This window comes from Artemia sp. Qi Xiang Cuo, chromosome 12 (assembly GCF_049724085.1).
Source record: "Artemia sp. Qi Xiang Cuo chromosome 12, ASM4972408v1, whole genome shotgun sequence".
Classification (NCBI taxonomy): domain Eukaryota; kingdom Metazoa; phylum Arthropoda; class Branchiopoda; order Anostraca; family Artemiidae; genus Artemia; species Artemia sp. Qi Xiang Cuo.
In genome coordinates this window covers 1818201-1840624 of record NC_142805.1, presented here as the reverse complement: position 1 = coordinate 1840624, position 22424 = coordinate 1818201, and the positions used below count along the sequence as shown (strand labels likewise).

Here is a 22424-nt window from a genome sequence, read left to right as displayed (position 1 = left end):
GCTGTAGCGTCATGGCAAAAAGTTGCAGCGTCATAACAGAAAGTATAGTATCACAGAAAATCTGCAGTAAGAATATATCCCCAGAAAAGCCAATTATCAAGATAGATGCTTGTTGAAAAACTTCGGTAATTATCAATATGTCCTGTACAGGCGCAATGGGACTGACTTCAGCTTAGTAATACCGAACCAAGAGTTTGAACTCAGCAGTAGCAAGAAGCTACAGGGCTCGAAATTTGATTCCGGTGATGAGAGTGTGTGAAAGGGTCGTCATATTAGTTCAAATAAGAAAAAGAAGTAATTATTAAAATTTCTTCCCAATGATTTATATAGATGAGCATTTTCACTAATTATAATTTGGGGTGAAATAAAGCCGACTGGATTGAAGCTCAGGCCCATTGCCTCCACACCCCGGGCGGATAATTTTGCAGAGTCACACCATTGACCCCCCTCACAAGCACGGGGGGTTATTTTTACTTATAAATACTCTTTATATGTCCCATGGTGGCGCAGTAGGATTGATCTCTGCTTGGTAATACAGGCCCCGGGATTCATTCTCAGCGACATTAACCCGCCATAGGGTGCAGTATCCGATCCCAGTGATGAGATTATGCGAAAACACACCCATAACAGTCCAAAAAATTACAAAATGAAGACGATTCTTTTATTATCGTTTTAATTGCCCTTAATAGACTATTAAAATCTTTTCCAAATTTTATTTAAAGAAGAATTATCCAGTAGCAACCATATGTATGTCAATGGCATCTGGAGCTGATGTGGTAAGGTATCTACCGTAAGGATTGACACTAGCCCAAGAAAAAATCAAAGCAAAAATTGTCAACAAAACCCTAGACTAGAGAAAAATCAGTAAAAACGTCATAACACTAAACATAAGTATTGATTTAGCTTTTCGACAAAATCCCCTAATAGATATTAGCTTTTTAAAGACTATACTATAAAAATCTTAAGTTTTGTTTTGAAGCAGGGGTGCCACTCAGGGGGATAATTGCTCCCCCTTAAAAAGGTATGGGTAAAGAACATGGCATTTGATTTTTACAATCCCTACTGGCAGTGCTGATCTCGTTTCATGGCCCTTAAGCCAGGAAGTGCAACGGGGGTTGGGGACCAGCCATCCTGTGCTTTTGCATACCTTCCTGTTTACCTTCTCCAGATTTCTCCAAGTACCCTTTTAGAGCTAGGTCAACTCTGGCTGAGCTAAACAGTCATGCCACTGACCCCGTTCAAACCAAATGAACAGTGACACCGGAATCCGAACCCATGTCCTCTCGGATAAACGGTATAAGTTCTAGCGCGCTAACGACTCGGCTAGGATGGCTAAAAAAATCCTCCCCGACGGAGAATCGAACTTTGGGCTCCCATATGGCCAGCGGGGATACTGACCACTAGAATACCTATACCGGTTTCGGTATACCGGAGATACTGAAAAATACCTTTTTCGGTATTTTTCATTTAAAAAATTTAAAAAATGAACACACGCCCCCCCCCCCCCGTATATTTTAAAAAATACTGTTTTGTATCTACATTAAATAAATTGGAGAAAACATCCTTGCCTCCTACATTTTTGTGAATTGGTGGCCCTCCCGTGGAGCGACTTTAAGTGGAACTGTTTTCTATGTTTTTGGGTCAAAAAGAACACATAAAAAGTGACTAATTAGAAAAGAATATTATGAGTAAAGACCACAAGATTATATCTCACTATGGAGAAACATTTTATACATATAATCTTCTGTGGGCAGTCTGCAGATGTAGCTGCCTTCCACGGGCTCAATTCTTTGTTGATACAAGTTTATTTGGCTGTAATTCTCCCAGAACTATGAAAATGTATCGACTTGTTAGAATAATAGGTGACAGAATGAAAATATTATAAGGAGAGGTGGCAAAATCCAGCCCAGTCAAAAAAAAAGATGACATACTTTACAAAATTGTTGAAATTTTGGCATTGACAGGTAAAACGAGGAAATTTTTCTCAGTGACGGACAAAACCTCGGAGTTACAAAAGGAAAAGGCAATGGAACTTTTGGTCGATGAAACCAAAGCGATGACAAATATTTTGGTGGCAAGGGGTCATAAAAAAATGTGATAAAATGGCCTATATTATACAAAAAAAACTGATTGTTTTTAAGTCAATGTCTCAGAAGGAAAACAAGTTAGCAGTCACAGCTTTCATCTTTGCCGGTTTATTATCATGAGCAGACACACCAAACAAGATCGATGGTCAGGCCACAAAGGCCCATTGCTTGTTTCCATAAAATAAGATTGGGACGAAGGGCAATAAGGTATTTGAGCTAATAAATTACAAAATACAAAATTGTATTGACATGATACATGTATAGTAATGAAAACAGTTTTCCTTATTCATTTCCTTCTTGTTTATAAGGAAAGATTCCTTTATAAGCATACTTCCTTATTCTTTCTTTTGCTTATCTCGTTTTATTTTGTTGAAGACATTCCTTGTGTATCCAAGTGCATACAATTGACGCTTTATGTAAGGAAGTATTTTATTTTGAAACAAAGCAACAACCATATCCGGAAACCATCAACCAAAATCAATAAGAAGTGGGGGTATCTCTCTGATGAACCCTGAGTCATTATTCTTTTCTTTTGTCTTTTTTTATTGCATTTTTTTACCTTTTGACAGGGATATTCAACTGTATAATTTCCTTTTTCTTTCCTCTTTTTTATTTCCTTTTCCTTTCCTTTACTTATTCATTTTATTTTGTTGAACACATTCTTTATACGTATATCCAAGCATACACAAATTACGCAACATATAAGGATATATTTATTTGGAAACAGTATACCGTACCCGTAAACCTTCAGGGTTATTGTATGGGTGTTTCAGGTACAACAATCAATTTCGCTGTTTGCATGTAACATTCAACTTAAAACTAGTAAAAAAGATATTTATTATCTATTTTCTTTTCGGATCAGTAGAATTAGTTTTAAGTTTTAGTCAAACTTTACTCTTGCCAAATTTAATAATTTTTTACACAGACCTGTTCTAACTAAAATCATTTACGTTCTACTGTTTAATTTTATTTAAAACTCGTTAAACTTTATTATGATAAACATGCTTGATTTTCCCTCATATTTATTGTCAAAATAAATTCATTACCTGCATGGAGATTTTTCACATATGCTGTTCTAGCTTTTATCAAGTTCCAAGTTCTAAGACTTTTATCTTTTCCAACTGATAGTGCCAATTTTCCTGATGGATGTATAGAAAGCGAGGTTACTCCCCCTTTATGAGCATTAACTAGGGTTCTGTCACACTCCCAGCCTCTAGTGCGCCAAATACATATGGTGCCATCTTCACTACCACTTAACAAATTGTCTGATTTGAATCCATCTACGCATGTGACAGTACCTGAAGGAAACGAAGAAGCTTAATTTACAGCTACCCTTGCTTTCTCTTAAAAACATAAACACAAGAAGACAAATAGTGCTGAACTGACTGTTGCCTAACGAATTAACTGAGTTTAGTCCATCTATACACATGACCGTACCTAGCCAGGAAGCGAAAGCGGTAGTAGAAAGGTGGGCATAACTAAAAACTAGTGCTATCTACTATACTAACCAAAGAAATTTGGAACACAGAATTTTCCCATAGTACATCTTCTTAAACAGTTCAACCCTGTGGGTAATAGTCCTGTATAACGTTCAAGGTTCCACTACCCAATTAACCGGTATAGGTGGCATCGTAGGTGATTTTTGGTAATGGTACTCACATTTCTCACTTTTGTGAAATGAGTTGCTTATTTCTAATGAGTAAAATGCTTTTAAATTTTGCACTGCCAAAGGATTTACATAGGTCAAAATAACATTCTTATTTTCATACTTGCACATAGGAGGACAATGGGGGGGAGTCCCCTTCCCGTGAAATTTCTTCCCATAAACCTTGACAACATCTGATGTAAGAAGGCACTGTTTCCCTGTTTTAATCCCCTCACCAGAAAATATTCAGCAAAAACTGGCACTTGACCGACAAAAATATTATTGCCAGAGGCCTAACCACACCATCTATTTTTATATTTTTACCATCTTCTGTCTATTTCCCTTATTAAACAATTGCCGATTGGAAATTATAAGATTTTTTTATTAGATATCGCAAAAGTACAAACTCTGCTTTAGTTTAAAATCAAAGAAAAGAAGTTTCAAAAAAAAACGGGGGGGGGTCTAAAACAAATTATTAATATTCTCTCAATATCTTACTATGTTTTTAATATAAATTCGTGCGAAATTTCGTTCTTCTGTGGTATCTGATCAATGACTTTGTGCTGTACATAACTAAACAAGATGATAATATTTTCGTTCTGTCATTTATATTTTCGTTTTGAAGAATGCAATACTAGCAACTGATGTATATATAACATTTAAGTTTCTTTTAGAGCTCTCAAATCCATGTAATTTCCAAGTTTATTTCTGTTCAAGGTATGATGCTGCATAGGGTCATATAAAAAAAAATAGCTATAATAAGCGATATTGTGAATTTCGTGAATGAACAATTTTTACCGCCTTTATCAAGCAGTTCTAGTAACTGTAAGTAAGGAGTAACACAGCATAACCGAAACTCTAAAAAACAGAATTTTGATATCAATAGACATGTATCAAAAGAATCAGCTTGTTATGCTGATACCAAGTATAGAAGATTCATTAAGCTTAGTGTTACCCATAAAAAGCTACGAGCCTGAGAAAATTTGCCTGATTTTCAAAAAGGGAGGAAACAACCCCTAAAAGTCAAAGAATCTTAATGATAATAACGCCATCAGATTCAGCGCATCGAGAACCCTACTGCAGATGTTTCAAGCTCCAATCTGAAAAAAATGTGGAATTCTGTATTTTTTGTCAAAAGAAAGATCATGGATGCGTAATTTGTTTATTTGTTTTTTTTTCCGAGGGGTGATCGTATCAAAACAATGGTCCTAGAACATCCGGAGAGGACTCATTTGAATGGAAATCAAAAGTTCTAATGCCCTTTTTAAGAGACCAAAAAGATCGGAGGGTAACTAGCCCCCTCCCCCACCTTTTCTTTCCCCAAAATTGTCCGATCAAGATTTTGAGATGGTCATTTTGTCCAGCATAGTTAAAAATCCCTAAATTATGCCTTTGGAGATAATATGCCCCTTATCAGCCCTTGGGGATAGGTCTTTAAGTCATAAAATTTACCCATTGTTTACGTATATTATTTGTTATTAGGAAGCATACAGACATTTGGGAGGGGAGATTTTGTGCTCAGGGTGGGTTTCTATGGGGATAATTTTCTGTGTGGAGGCAAATTTCAGGGGTGAACTTCCCAGAGAAAATTTTACACTAGGGGAATTTGAAGGAATTCCTATACTAAATTCTTTTTATATGTCTTACTTTCTCTTTGTCTACTCAATTGCACATGCGGAGATGTTCCAGGGGAATTGTCAGGGGGAAATTTTCAGCGTGTTTGGATTTCCGGTAAATAATTTCTATGGAAGGGCGATTTCCACAGTAATCGAAAAAACGATTAGAACTTAAAGGCTTTTTCAGATGAAAGTACGCTAAGGAGAATTTTTCAGACTGAATCTTCTACATGAAATTCTACGGCAAGGGAGAGGGTGGGGATGTTCAGTGAGGATGGAATTGTCCGTAAGGAATTTTACGGAGATGAGATGGGTTTTATTTTCAACTAATAATTACATCATACTTAACTGGCACTTACCACAATTTTTAAATAACATTATCAACCAAACATAGAAAAGGAGAGGGGTGTTCGTTTTTAGTTTTAATGTCGCTCCTTGCTTCAGATTTTGTTTTTTATTATTTAGTGTTCACACAGGATTGTCTCGTCCAGAGCTGCTGTTGTTCTTTCGAAAATTGTAAACATTAATTATTGTTTAATACCTACCCAATAATATTATAAAATATACACACTGTTTGCTTAAAAATTCCTAGTTGCCTGGTTAAAATCATTTTTGTGAATCAATAAAAATGTTCTAATGCAATCTACCACTTACTTTAGGGTCCCACACAAAAACAGCTACTAATATACAACATGATAATATATAATGATAATATAATAATATGCTACTAATATACAACATTAATGAATTTTATTAATGGGCAAATTTCGCTGTCTTCATGTTCACACAGGATTGTCTCTTCAATGGCCGTTGTTGTTTTTTCAAAAAAATCATCGATTACTGGAAAAATTTCCCGGTTGTCTAGTTAAAATTGAGATTTTTTAAATAATAAATTATTTACAGATAAATTTTAAGTGCTTGTGACGGCAACTGTAAATTGCCATGACAAACAGGTGTCGCTCCTGTGTGAACCTAAGTTGAATTGTATAGCGTTTGACAAATAGAATAAAAAAGACCTTTCTTCTTTTTTAGCTAGTCAGTATTCAATCCTAATTACAGTAGAGTTCTGGGCAAGTCTTCTTAGATCAAGGAAACCTAGAAACCTAAAAAAGTTGGTAAAGACGTTTTACTGATTATCTGAAGTTGAGTGATTTGGTTTAGGTTTAAGTGATTTGTCCTTGCCATGGTGACCTTGCTGTGGTCTTGATCTGGCACAGGTGGTGTTTTACCAGGTTAACCAGTGTTTTAGTGTTTAGTCTTTTACCAGTGTTTTACCAGGAGAGATATTTACAATTTATACAGAAGAGTTTTGGCGACAGCAATTGGTAAAAAAAACTCTCCAGGCAATTTTTATTAAGCATTTTCAAATTAAAATTAATAGGTTAAAGTTTCGGCAATTAAAATGTATTTAAGAACAGACACTATTTAGAGGAAGGGGACATAGCGTGATCCCCCGGGGTCTCAAAATGCATAAAGCAGCCCAAAGGGATAAAAGCGGTTTCATCAGTACCCCAACTCCCCTTTCAGCAAAACCTCCTAAAAGTTTGGAAAGAGCTCAAACAATTTAGAAAAGAGATTGCACCAGGTGCCCTTTTTTATCACAATTTAAGCCTTGCACCTGAAGCCATTTTTGTTTTAATAAATATTCTGGTGAGATAAATCCTTTCAATCCCGACTCGACCCGCCCTCCTCCCACAAGTGTGGAGGAATGGCTATTATGTATTCAACCAAGATTTCTACCAAAATAGTTGGAAATTATCCTAACATGGCATCAATGAGTTTGATACTAGCTAGCATAATCAGGCATATATTCAAGTGAAGGGGGGAGGGAATACGATCTGATCCATCGAAAACTGAATCCGCTGTAGTTTTCACCAGAATTTCCTGTAATTTCTATCATAATTCACTTGTTGAGACTTACTTGCCAGAAGCACCAGCTCTTCCCCCTACTCTATGATTGAAATCATTTGAGCATGTGCTGATGAGAGACACAATTAAACATAACATTGTAATAACTCAATAAGGTACTTTAACTTTTTGTGAAGGAGGGGAGGGGGGTTAAAGACCTAAATGACACAGGTAATACTCAAATCTACTGACCAATCTACTCAAAGCTTCACTCTTTACCCCTTGAATAAGGTTTGATTTTCCTTTTAAATCTTTCCTAATGCCCTCTCTCTGCCCCATTGGGAACGACCTGTTTTTCACTTAGCTCTAGATGGGCAGTCAAAAACACAGTCGTTCTACTCTCTTATCCATCGTTCATAAAACATGACCAAACCAGCTTAACCTTGATTTCATCCTAATCCGAGAAAGCTGGATTGAAGAATATTTCTCATAAAGTTTAATGTTTGACCTACAGTCAATCAAGCTAACATCTAAAACTAATCTTTAGACAATTCCTTTGAAAACATTTGCAAAGAGATCTTCCTCAGCCTTTCAAAACCCTCATGTTTTAGAGCCATGCTTGACCATTTTATTTTCGTGGCTTCCAATATTTTAATGTCGTGGTGACAGGCGGGGGGGGGGGGGTAAAAACTCCTTCTTTCTTTTAGTAAGCTAAAAGCGTTTCCACAAATATTCCTAGTTGAGTTTTAACTTTTTTGCAAGCACATGCTCTGTTACTTTGCAAACTATTTGCCTAAAATTACCATAAATCTTCAACATTGTCTAATTCTAAAATCTCCCATTTCATATCCAACCACTTTTTGTACAGTTCTTCTCAAATTCTTATACTTGAATATATCAATATAACAGCTAATGAAATGCCAGCTTTAAATCAACTCTAGACATAAATAATTAACATCAAAATCCAGCTTTTAATTAAACTTGAACATCAATAAGAAGTCTCCTATGTACTCTAGTATTTTACATCAATCCTGCCAGTCTTTAATTTAGAATTACAGAATCAATAAGGTTGGCCTACCATCATGTGAGTAACATGCTCACTTATGGACAATCTTATAACCAAATACTCTATTAGTTGTAACTAGACTATCATACCTACAGAACTACACGGTTGTACAAAATTGTAATATTTTAATACAATTGCAATTTTTTCCCCTAGACCAAATTTATCTGAACTATAATAACATCTATCCCTATTTGTACCACCCAGAGATTTAAGGCTCCCTAATAGAAATAATATATTTCTACCAGTAACATTCATAAGGGTATCTACTGACCCTGGCAGGTGGTACTAGTAGGGCAAATACCAGTATAGCTGATACCTTGCACTTTTTGGCCATGAAATAAGTAGCTAGAATTTTAGCATTAATACCTTCCTGACCTCAGCAAGACTTGAAAGATACTTAATTCATCACTAGCCCTACTCCCTACCTATCTACCCCATTCTTCCTACCTGAATAAAAAAACGATCCATGACACCTAATTTTGATTTTCCAATGCCCTAGAAAAAGAGTTTCTGAAACTAGTAAAAAAAACATCTTTCAAAACGTCATAATTTTTCAACCAGAATTCCAACAAGACAGATGTCTTTTAACGTCGTAACGTTTTATGTCACAATGTTCACGTTATACAAATCACTGAGATTATTATGGCCACAAATTAAACAAAAATTAAAGGTTTAATCAAACCATTATATTTGATTAAATTCTGAAAATCAGTTCTTGTCATCAAATCATATGCATTAGCCTATTTGTCTCATCGGAGCTTACCATGCTGCAAATTTACCAGAAACTGCTTTCTTACCATAATTTCCCCATTCTTCCATTTCTGAATAAATGAATTCTATACCATCTAGTTTTATGTTTCCAAAACTCTGGGAGATGAGTTCCTGAAACTCATAGCAAATCTGGGTCAAAACGTCTGAATTCGAAATATGTGTCAGGTATGTAGGTATGTTTCAACATAATAATGTTCTATACCACAACTTTCAGATTGTTTAAATCACTGGAATTATTATGGCATTCCATAAAACAGAAATCAAAAGAAATATTACCATTATGTTTGATTAGATTTCCAAAGTCTATTCTTTTCTGCAAATCATATACTTTAATTGTCTCATCAGAGCTTCCACAGGCTACAAATTTTCCAGAAACTGCTATACATCTAACACTTCCACACTGACCATGGTCACTAAATGTCTGGAACAATTTGTATTTCTAGAAAGAAAATTAACTGATAATAGGTCCGCTTTTATTCTTGGTTTATATTAACGACTTACGATTTTCTGTCTTGGATTTTTTAGATAGTGCACATTCCAATTGTAGGGTGATTATTCCTAGTTTTGCAGATGATACCCATTTTACTGCCGCAGCAAAGACTGAATCTGATTTAATAGAGATAATGAGAAGAGGTATGTTAGGTATAGATAAGTGGATGAGAGTGAATAAGCTTTTGTTAAACCATAGTAAATCAGGTTTTATTATATATGGTAGATCATCAAATTTTTACCCTTGGGTTGTGGATTTGCAAATGGAGAATTATGTGTTAAGCGTACAAATACTATACGTTACCTTGGTGTTATTGTGGATGAATGCCTTAGTTTTAAAAATCATGTTTCTTTTATTAGTAGTAAGATTGCAAGAAATGTTGGAATGATGAGAAAGTTAAAAAATATTTTCCAGGATTCTGTTTTGAGATTGATTCTATTTTTCGTTGGTTCACCCGTATTTAGTATATTGCGTGAGTATATGGTCTAGCACATTTTCAGTGCATTTGCAGCAGTTACGTGTGATACAAAATATGGCACTGCGAGTGTTGTCCGGAGATAATCGGAGAACCTCGGTGAGATCCCAATATGTACAGTTAAATATTATTCCTGTGTCGGGTCTTGGAAAATTTTACCATGGGTTATTTATGTTTGAATATTTTTCTAATTTGGTTCCCAAGTGTTTTTCAATTTTTTTAAATTTATTTATTTCTGGTGATGATGTACACAATTATCCTACTCGTCATGCTAGAGATATACGGACACCTCAAGTTACTAGTACTAGATCGCTATTTTCAATACGTCATGTGGGGCCAGTTGTCTGGAATAATTTGCCTGTTTCTTTAAAAAGGTCAGCAAATCTATGTGAATTCCGTTGGGCCCTCAAAACCCTCTGTCTCCGTAGGTATGAATTTGTTTAAAGGGTGGTATAGCTGAGTCACTCTCAGGTTAGCCCGGAACCCGTTTTTCCTATATATTTTTATTTTTTTTTTGTTTTGTTTATTTATTATTTATGGGATGGCGGTGGGTAGTTGTGGAGTTTTGGTGTTTTTGAAGTATTGATTTTTGGTTATTGGAACCAGGAGCCGAGTGAGTGTAAGATTTTCATTTTTTCTTCTTTTTTTTCTTTTTCTTTCTTTCTTCTTTTTCTCTTTTTTTTAGTATGTTATTATAATTGTTAATTTTAAGAGGGTTAATACTTCCGAACAAGCGTTAGCTTATGGAAGGTCATTTGTTTTTTTTTGGGTTGTGTTGTTTTTTGGAATAAACCCTTATCTTATCTTAAAAATACAAAAAAAATGTTATGCAGAATTTGATGGCGCATCCCCCTTCTCCACCCAATGTGTACTCTTTTCTTCCAATGGGATTGGAAGTGAAGTTTGAGTCTGTTGAGATTGCTGGAAAACTTCCCAATGCAATTCCAAAGTTTTGTTTGGACCAAGATAAAAAAATAATAATAAAAGAAAATGAATAACAAAAATTAAATAAAAGCATATTTGATTCCATACCATACAAATAACAGTTCAATAGGGGCAAATCCTTTTATTTGAAAGCAAAACAAAAACAAAAATCTCCAGATATTTCTGTCATATATACAATGGCCCGTCATCAGCAGATAGACAGTTTATCTGCTGATGATGGCAGCTGCATGCATGACAAAAATATCCACGGATTTATTTATTTTTTTGTTACTGTCAAATAAAAGGATTCTATTGAACCGTTATTTGTACGTCATGCAAAGGCAGTGTGATCTCTGAAAATAACTAGACCACAATATGCATGAGTCCAGAATGCAAAGAGAAATGTTTGAGAAAAAACAAATTCATTTGAAAAGCTACAAACCAGGGTCTGTGTAGAATTAATACCATTTAGTCTTGATAATGACTGTTGCTTCTACCAATATTCTTTAAAAAGCTTCTACCAATATTTTTTTAAAACTATGAGTGAAACTTCTTGATTTTCTTGAGATTTGAGCAAATCCCAGAAATTTCATACACTTGATTCTAAAACTTTCTTTTAAGATATCAACAAAAGTTTGTCCAGAAAACAACTTTTTACAAACCCCAGAAATTTCATACACTTGATTCCAATAATTTCTTTTAAAATATCAACAAAAGTTTGTCCAGAAAGCAACTTTTTACCAGGCTTTCATCTGAGAAAAACTTGCTTCTTTTGCACAAAAGTGATGTGACAATATCTGTCTACTTAGTCTTGTATGTCTAGACATGGGTCTGTCCAGACGTCAACATCTAGTCAGTTCTTTTCAAATACAATAGTTGGTGCTTGGCTACAACAAGTTGCAGTTGAGGATCTAGTTCTCCAGTGTAGAGCTCTGTGTCTAGGATTTTTAATTCTTTCAATCAGGAAGCCTCTTTTGCAGTATAATTGTCATCTTTGCTTAAGATTGGCGTTTCCATGTATGTCTGACTGAATGTCCATACTGAAGCAAGGACATTGCCAGATGCACATGTCTGGGCATGGAAGTCTTGTTAGGCTTTGATGTGAACATTGCTTTTGCAAAACTCTTACCTAAAGCAATAGGATACAAAGGAACAAAATTTTGACTGGCAATCTATCCAAAATCCTCTCAAGTACAAAAAAGGTGAGAAGCACCAAAAACAGCATAATTAGGAGCAAAGAAGTTCACAAATTTGCAGTGATGGTTCTAGGGCTGGGGAGCAATTGCCCCCCAGTTTTCTGACATTTAATTCCTTTTATTTTATATTTTTACACACTTATTAAGGTACTTAATTGACTAAACAATAGTAACAATTGTGATTCTTGCAAGCTTCCCCCCCCCCCCAGTTTAAGAGGCCTAAATAATTACTGCTGATTTAGTTGTATTTTTTATTTAATTTTGCATTACAAACGAACTTTTGATGAGAAATAAGTCCAAAGGAATCATGCAAACAACCACAATCAGTAACCAAACAAAATAAGCCAATTTTTGTACATGGCATGGAGCCATACATAGGCATTACTGTGGGCAGACTCGTCATAGTCAAGGCTCAGGCCACAAGGGCCTTTTACTTCAAATATCAAGGAATTAGGAAAGGAGGCTGGAGCACAATTGTGATGGTAGGAATTATTATATTTGAAAAAGGCATTTAGGAGTATATGCATCCTTTAGCTAGCAAATTTAGGTAAAAATACAATGCTCACTAGCTTTCCATGGAAACTTTCCTTAATTTTATAAAGACTGTATTTGAGCTATATGAATGAAATCTACAGATTTCCTAGAATTTTTATTTGAGCTGCCCTGTAATGTTTCCTTTACCTGGTTCCACAATTTCCAATAGAATATTAAAGGAAGTTTGATTATTTTTTCCTCCTGCCATAGAATAACAAAGTTTTCACCTTCCAAATTACTTGTCATGATGATACTTATTCAGTGGCAGATCCAGGATTTTTTTTTAGGTGGGGGGGGGCAAAATCGGTTGATCCAATAAACTTGCATTAGGAGCAAGTTTAATTACCGCAAACTTACATTAATTAAGTAAATTACACTATTTTAGACTATTTTAGGGGGGCGCGCGCCCCCCTTGCCCCACCCCTGGATTCGCCACTGTACTTATTAGGGTAAATTTTAACTTTTCTCAATTACTTTGCCAACTAAAAGACAAACTTAACATCCAATGTATTTTCAATGCTCTTCCAGAATATATAAAATCACTGCCCTCTCAAATTCCGCTCTGAGCCCTTGAAGTGAGACATTCAACTTATCTTTTTTTGCAAGTAGAACTAATGCTAAGCTGATATTTTAAATTCATCTAGCATCAATTGGGGAATCAAATGGTTCGATTTTTGATTATATTAACCCTAACCCCTTCATAAAAGCTACTTTTGTAAACTTCTACCAGGTAAAAATACTAAGAAATAGTTCAACTAATTAGATTTGATCATAATAAATTCATGCATCCCAATGGATGACTCTGAAATAGGCTATTAAACTAGGATTATTGTGCATATAATGAAGTAATAATTGTTTTCTTTACATGTCTCCTTATGTGGTGGACTGCTCATACATCTATACCCCCCCAAGATTTTTCTCTAGATCCACCCCAGTGCCATCCTTCTACAAGAATGATGGAAATGAAGCTAAATTACACAATGCCTCAACTGAGAAACTAAAAAAAAAAGTTTCTGCACCTCCTTTTGTTTGTTTCCTGTTGTTTTTATGGAAGTAAAGCAATCTGTAATTTTCTGCTTACTTTTTTCTCTTTGCCATTGTTAGGTTACAGCAAAGCTTATCATCCCAGAAAAAAAATTTCTTTCTATAGATGTCAGGAAAATATTTGACATTTAAAAATAATAATTATATATTCAAATTTTTGTGGAGTTAGACTGTTTTAAATCAGTTCCTTTGGAATGTATTGCTTTTAAATAATTGATTTATAAGCAAATGGTAGGCTATGTCTAATAGCTTTTTAAACAAATTTCTAGTGATGGTCACTTTTTTGTGTGGTGACAAAAATAAGTTACCTTTTGGGCCTCTTTAAGGGCTCAAAATAAGATGTCTCCTACCAGCAATTATTATGTCTGAAAAGACCATCAAAAAATGCATAAAGCAATTTATTCACTTTCTTCCTAGCTAAATCATGAGAAAAAAGGGTAAAATTCTACTTTAGCTACATTTGGCTATCTTGGGTTAGGAAAATGAAACTTTCAGGGATGGGTCTACAGGCTAAATTATGTCCTGGGAAGGTATTTTGAAGTACCTACCTCTACTTCTTCTCCCTCTAGAAAGTGCTGAAATTTGCCTTTATGATAGGTATATACCTATTGAAATTTTGACAAAACAACATTTTACCTTAATTTTCAGTTATCAGTATCTTTTTCTCTGGCTTTGGTTATGAAAATACAATTCCTGTTATTTAAATAGAATTTTAAGCCATATTAATATTTTTTTTCCACATTTAGGAAGTGTATTTGCATATCTTTAAAACCTTACAATGTGGGATTGAGCAATGTTGTGAAGCTGAAAACAATTTATGGTAGTTGTACTTCATTTAAGCAGAAGATCTATTTTTCAAGGTTTCACTTTTATAACACACAGATTTTTAAAGGTCATCTAAGGTCAGGACCTTCTAGAGAGAGAGTGAAGGTAGGTACTTCAAAATACCTTCCTGGGACATACTTTGGTAATTTTTTTGTTATTCAAATTATTGACTTAAAATTCTACTTTAGCTACTTTTGGCTATCTTGGAAAGGGGTTAGGTTAGAAAAATGAAACTTTGAGGTTTAGATCTACAGGCCAAAGTAAGGGTAAATTTTTTGTTATTCATGTTATTGACTTATGAATAAAGGAAACATACCACTTGATGCCTTTTTTATGCTCTTTCCAAATGCAATAATCATTTTTGTCAGAAATGAATTTTACCCCCACCCCTATATATACCAATTCAGAGTATTTATTTGCACATTAGTGGGGTGGGGTTAAATTTTATTTCTGATGTAAATGAGAGGTAATTTTAAACTTTCTCCCCAGCCCCCTAATGTGCAAATATATACCCTGAATTGGTATATATATGTTTATAAACTAGAAATATGTTTTTAACAAGTTTTCAGTAACTTAACTACTGTTGATAAATTCTTTGGGTGGTTACAAAAATGATATTCCTGTGCGGCCCCTTTGAGGGCTCAAGATGCAATTTGTGACAGAAGCAATTATTGAATTAGCCTATCAAAGAGCATAAAAAAAGGCATCAAATGATGTAGCCTATTCACTTTCATCCTAGCTCAATTATTGTGCCACCTGCAATTTTACCTAGGGTAAGACACCCAGTAGTCGGCCACCTGCCTATTCTCGGACAGAATGTAACTAACAGGGAACCTAGCTCTAGGCTAATGTGGTCACTTAGTGGTACTAAACTTAGTGGTCACTTAGATATCTAAGTGAGAAAGCACTTAGAGAGCTAGGTTCCCTGTTAGTTAGGCCTACATTCTGTCCGAGAATAGGCAGGTGGCCGACTACTGGGTGTCTTACCCTATTTTTCTTTTATACTATTCAAAATTTTCTAGACAGCTCAAAATTAAATCACCTCATCTTGTTTTTGTAACTTCAATCCAAGAACAAATTCTTCATAAGTTCCAACTAAAACATCCATGCTTGCAGTTAAATAAATTTTAGCGCCATTGTATTGCCATCTAAAACAAAAACTTACGTTTTTGAGAAGGTAGCGCTGCTATCTATTCAGACAGATAGAAATTTTGGTTTAAAACATTAAACTTTCTGGTATAACACTGCAATCAGCTAATCACAAGTGGAGTCCCTTGGGGTGACAAGAGGGCAGTTGCCCCCAATAATTTAGAAAAATGTAATATATAAAGTAGCTATAAAACTGTTGCTCATTTTAAGTGTCAACTTTGTTCTTTACTTCAAGCATATAATTTTTTTTTAGTTAATCCATGCTTGTTTTTAATGTAAAGAAAACGGGGAAAACACGGGTCCATTACACTTCATAATATGTTCCACATTAATATTTTTCCAAATATAATATCGTTGGCACCTTATCATCAAGTAAGTAGGTGAGCCTAGTTACTGGCAAAATTGCAAAAATGTACTATGCTTCTTGTTTCGTCACATTTGGACAGGTCAAATTTGTTTCCCTGATAAATAAGGTGCTTTTACTTCCTAAAATCTATCAGTTAAGGCCGTACCCAGGATTTTTTTCGGAGGCGATATTACTCAAAGATATTTTCTCGGGGGGGGGGTACACAAAAAAAACTCAAAAAACACATACGGTATTTGTTTATATCCATTTTTGTTACGTTTTTACGAGTAAAAAAAACATTTCGGGAGGGGTTCAAACCCCCCCCCCCTTTGAGTACGGCCTTGCTATCAGTTCAAGATTAGATTTTTCTTGTTTTTAAAAATTTCTAAAATGGAAATGAATATGCCCTCTTCATCTACAAATAGGATAAAAATAGAATCATTGAAGAATAAGAAAGTAGATTTACAGTGAATACAATTTCCTGAATGAAAAAAAAAATTATTGAAAAAGAAAATAAGGCTCATTACTTTTTATAATAATGTTCGTGCTATAGCTAAATAGGCCAAATCGGTTGTAGTTTGGTCATGGAATTCGATAGAGGGGGGGGGGTCCACTCCAGGAACAATTTAATTGTTTATTTTTTATTTTCGGTATTTAATCAAAACTCCAACATAGCTCCAAATTCTTTTATTTGTAATTGAAATGCCTAATAAGCGCTGACAACCTCCCACTCCCTACGTTTTGGATTCACATACTAACCCATAAATGCAGAATGGCCTCAATGTATAATACCATACTGACTTCATCTATTCTCGCTTTTCTAAATATTTCTTTTAACCATCTCCAAAATAAGAATTGGCATAAATGTATAAAGAGTTGTCACTGAAATTAGTCGCATTTCACGCAACGCCAGCGCTACTCATGAGACACTTGTTTCTGCATTAGCATGTTGTACAAAATATCTGCTGAGAATAAAATAAAGTGAATTTCAACAAAATATGTATATTTTTCAAACAGTTCGTGGTAACGAACTGTAAGTAAGGAGTGACTCGGCTCCATAGTACCCGCAACTTTAAGAAACGGAATTTTGATGTTAATAGAAACATCAAAAGAATAAACATATTATGCTGATAAAACAAGTTTTTTCAACTGAAAGTAAAGAGCAACATTGTAACTTAAAATGAACAGAAATTATTATGTATACGGGGGGGGGGGTGTCCTCCTCAACATCTCGCTCTTTACGCTAAATTTCTTTAGTATTTAAAAAAAAGCTTCTTATTATTCTAATTAATATCCCCAGAAAAATTTCTCCTCCTCAAAAATTTATTTTCTAGACAATTCAATCCTGGTGAAAATTTACCCAAGACACTTACCCTTAATATCTCCACGCGTAAAATTGAATCGGCAAAGAGAAAGCAAGACATAAGAAGAATTCTGGCAAATTCCCACAGTGTAAAATCTCCCCAGAAAAATTCACCCGCTGAAAACTTCCCTTCCCACACAAAATCATCCCCCTGGAAAATCCCATCAGCGAAAAATCCTACCAGTAGAAAATTCGCCCCCTCCCCCACCCGAAAAATGTATGCATGCTTCCCAATAACAAATTTTATAGGTAAACAATGGGCAAATTTTTGAACTTAAAGAGCTCTCCCCAGGGGCTGGGGTGGTGGTGGTGGTCATGATATCTCCAAAGGCATAGTTATTTGGCCTTTCAGCTACTCTCAACAAAATGGCTATCTCATAATTTTGATCGGAAAATTTTGAGAAAAAGGGGCATAGGAGGGGGCCTAGTTGCCCTCCAATTTCGTGTCACTTAAAAAGTGCACTAGAACTTTTAATTTCCGTTCGAATGAGCCCTATCTCGATATTATAGGACCACAAGGTCGATATGATCACACCTGAAAAAAAAAAGAAACAAACAAATAAATACACATCCGTGATCTTTCTTCTGGCAAAAAATAAAAAATTCCAACTTTTTTGTAGATAGGAGCTTGAAACCTCTACAGTAGGGTTCTATGATACCCTGAATCTGATTATGTTATTTTCAGTTAGATTCTATGACTTTTAGGTGGTGTTTCCCCCCTTTTTCGAAACCAGGTAAATTTTCTCAGGCTCGTAACCTTTAATGGCAAGACAAAACTTAATGAAGCTTATATATTTGAAATCAGCATAAAAAGTCAATTCTTTTGATATATCTATTGGCATCAAAATTCCGTTTCTTAGAGTTTTGGTTACTATTGAGCTGAGTCGCTCCTTACTTACAGTTCGTTCTTACGAACAGTTTAAATCCAAATATACAAGATTCGTCAAGGTTAGTGTTACCCATCAAAAGCTACGAGCCTAAGAAAATTTTCCTGCCTTTTGAAATAGGGGTAAAACACTCCCTAAAATTCAAGGAATCTTGACGAAAATCACACCATCAGATTCAGCATATCTGATAACATTATTGTAGAAGTTTCAAGCTCCTATATACAAAATGTGGAATTTTGCTATTTTTGCCAGAAGACAGATCACGGATGCGTGTTTATTTATTATTATTATTTATTTTTTTTCCTCAAGGGATAATCGTATTGAAATAATGGTCCTATAAGATCGGGAGAGGGCGCATTTGAACGGGAATTAAAAGCTCTAGGGCCCTTTTTAATCGACAAAAAGCATTGGAGGGCAACTGGCCCCCTCCCACACCCATTAATTTCCCAAAGTCATCTGATCAAAATTTTGAAAATAACCATTTTGTTCAGCATAGTTGAAGATCAAATAACTATGTCTTTAAGTGTAAAAAGACACTCCACAATCCGTAGGGAGAGGCCTGTAAGTTAGGAAATTTGCCCATTGTTTACGCATAGTATTTGTTATTGGGAAGAATACAGACATTCTTCGAAGGGGAGATTTTGTGCTTGGGGGGATTCTATTGGGAGAATCTCCCTTGGGGAGGGAAATTTTTACACTGGGAGGATTTAACAAAATTCCTATACGAAATTACTTTTAACTGTCTTGCATTCTCTTTGCCAACTCGATTTTGCATGTGGAGATGTTCCTGGGAACTATCCAGGGACTATTTTCCGCATGTTGTGATTTCCGGGAAAAATTTCCATGGAAGGGAGTATTTCCGGAGTGATCAAGAAACCGATTTTGACCGACAGCATCGAGATGCCATCGACAATGGTCATATAAACATATTTAACGTATCTAGACAAACAGTTCTGTAAAAACAAAAAAAAACATAAAAACTTTAAAAAACATAAAATGAAATTCTTACTTCATAATATGCAACATATTTATATTAATCATATTACCATGTTAACTTTTATTATTTACATTTGTAACTCATTTAAAACAGTTTTTTGTCTAATATTCTGCACAATCACACTGGCTAAACTGGATATTTCAAGTATACACAGTATAACCAGTTTTGTATCTGCAGCGGACATTTGTACATATCATGGGGGGGGGGTTCTAGGCATTAACCCCCCGCCCCGGCGATTACCCCCCTGAAAATACCCCCCACCCCCGGAAAATACCCCCGGTAAATACCCCCCTGGTAAATACCCCTTCCCCCCGTGGAAAATGAGGCTTTCCAAATTTGAGAATTTTATTTGAGTTTTATTTTTTTAATTCTGTAGGGGGAAGGAATTTTGGTACTTGTGTATTATGCGCCAATCACTCAAGTTTACGCTGTGTAAAATTAGAGAACACACTGGCTTTTTTTGTTAGTTTCTTCGTTAATTTAGAAATAAATTTGGGCTATAGATTCGCACATTAGGGGGGGGGGAGCATAGCGGGTCTGCATGCAAAATGTGTACCTAAAAAAGTACATTTTAATGGATAAACTGCTTACTCTTCATGAGGCTTCAGATAAATGTTGAAAGAGGTAAAGGGGAGTAGGAATTAATTAAATTGTTTCTCTATTCAGCTAAAATGTTACATTCCCATATCTACCAGCATGTTGCTTCTTACTTTTAGTTGAAAAAACTTTTTTTTAATGAAGCTTAGAGACAAACATTTTTTTAAAGGTAATGGAAACAATATGTCAGCTAAAGTAAAAGTATATAAAAATGAAAAAAAGTAATTAATTACAAAAAAATACACAAAACAATAGCCTACTTACAAAAACTAAGATATAAACTACCAGCAATCCGTTCTACTGAGCAATGCCGAAGTGTGGGACGGATATTTTTTAGCAATATCGACAGTTTTGAACTTCGTTATTAAACACCAAAATATTTAATGCCTTTAGACTCAACTGTTTATAAAAATGGTGTAAAGCACAATTTTTTCATATTTTTTCCCTATTCTGCTCTTTTTTCGTTGGTTTCCTTATAATTACTTTATATAATTACTTTATTCCAACTCTTACATTTCAAAAAAAGAAATCCAAAATGAACTTTGAAACATCAAGAGAATGTAACAGTGACAAGGTAAACTGCGACAAAACACTACTGAAATATTCCAACTCTTGCATTTCAACGAAAAAAATATCCAAACTGAACTTTGGAGCATCAAGAGAATGTAACAGTGACAAGGTAAACCACGACAAAACAATACTGAAATATTCCGACTCTTGCATTGCAACGAAAAAAAAAATACAAAATGAACATTGAAAAATCTAAAGAATGTAATAGTGACAATTCTAACTCTTACATTTCAACGAAAAAAAAATCCAAACAAAAAAAAAAATACAAAATTGTTTAATTAGACTAGATAGCTCTTTTGAACGGACTAAAAAAACTTTAGCGTAAAGAGTGAGATATTGACTAGGGGCGAACCCCCTCATATACGTAATAATTGCTCTTTGTTTTAAATTTTAATGTTGCTCCTTACTTTCAGTTGGAAAAACTTGTTTTTTTATTTAATTTCTGCTCATTTTTTAAATAATGCTGGGAGATCCGGCGCCCCCTTCATAGAAATGTCTCTTCCCCCAAGCAAACATCCGCCATTAAAAGATCCTCCCACGTAACCCGCTCCTCCGAACCCCCTGCCCCCACCAGAAAAAATCCCTCCTGAAAAAGTCTGTATACTTCCCAATAATCAATACTATATTTAAACAATGGGCAAAGTTCATAACTTGCAGCCCTTCCCCCGGAAACTGTATGCGATTAAGTCATCCTCAAAGAAATATTTATTTAAATTTTTGACTATGTTGAACAAAATGGATATCTGAAAATTTTGATTTGGTGACTTTGGGAAAAAATTAGCGTGGGAGGGGGCCAAGTTGCCCTCCAATTTTTTCGGTCACTTAGAAAGGGCACTACAACTTTTAATTTCCGTTCGAATGAGCCCTCTCGTAGTATTCTAGGACTACTGGATCGATACGATCACCCCTAGGGAAAAAAAAACAACAAACAAATAAACACGCATCCGTGATCTTTCTTCTGGCAAAAATTACAAAATTCCACATTTTTGCATATAGGAGCTTGAACATCTACGGTAGGGTTTCTGTTAGGCTGAATCTTGTGGTTTGATTTTCGTTAAGATTTTATCACTTTTAGGGGGTGTTAGTAGAAAGGGGCTACTACACACGAACAGGACATAATTTATTCATGGTTTATTGATCCACGAAGGGGACTAGATTTCTGAGAAACTGATTTACATAATCGAAAGGGACTAGATTTCTGAGAAATTGATTGATCTACGAAGAGGACAGAATTTCTGAGAAATTGATTTGCATAATCGACGGGGAATTCTATCATGAGGGGATTTCATTTTTTAAATATGGCTTCTAAGGTCTTTAGGTTTGAGAGTTAAATTAATATTCTATTTTAAATATGGCTTCTCTGGTATTTAGGTCTGAGAGATAAATATTAATATTCTATCGAAGCCATAATAGTGTAACTAGGAACACCTAAGATTTTTTCAGAAATTCAAGCGAGATCATGAAAGATTGAATATATTTCAATAAAATGGTTTCCAGGGAATTTCAAATGTGACAGCGCAGGGATGCCGAAACAAAGGAACACGCGGGAATTACTTTTAGGGGATTATTTAGGCAAAACAAATTAATCGGCATTTTAGGGATTATCTGGGCGAAACAGTTTGAAACATTTTAGAAGATGATTTTGGGTGAAGCTCTGTCGTCGTTATAATGCAAAAGTTCCATTTGAACAGTGTTGTAAGGTCCCCTACCGAAACCCCAAAGAGCCCAAGTCCTCCCGGGCCCCGAAAGGGCCCCCCTCCCCTGGGCCCAAAAAGTGCCCCCTTCCCCCGGGCTCCCAAAGAGCCCCCCACCCCCGGCCCCCCATTTTTTAATACTTTTTTTGCTATCTTGAGACACAGAAGGGCCCCCACATTTAAAAAGGCTTTATTATATCCTTTCAGAACAAGTTCTTTTCTTAATATCCCTCCTAAACCAATTTTACAAGTTGAAGTACTCATCCTTTTCACCCGCAACTTTACTTTACAGCTTTTTGA

The 22424-nt window shown here is 35.2% G+C and overlaps 1 protein-coding gene across 2 annotated transcripts in view; it reads right to left on the bottom strand.

Moving 5' to 3' along the window:
• Window positions 1–15662, bottom strand: part of LOC148945654 (p21-activated protein kinase-interacting protein 1-like) — a 49591-nt gene extending 33929 nt beyond the window's left edge. The window contains exons 1-3 of one of the 2 annotated variants that reach the window (XM_089097742.1): window positions 15564–15662; window positions 9310–9472; window positions 3134–3385 (exon numbers count right to left, since the gene is read on the bottom strand). In XM_089097742.1, the coding sequence (XP_088953868.1) occupies window positions 3134–3385; window positions 9310–9472; window positions 15564–15629 (481 nt within the window). In that variant the 5' untranslated portion in view covers window positions 15630–15662. The remainder of the gene's footprint in view (window positions 1–3133; window positions 3386–9309; window positions 9473–15563) is intronic. The other variant, XM_089097743.1, reaches the window with a different exon arrangement.
• Window positions 15663–22424: the final 6762 nt, after the last annotated feature.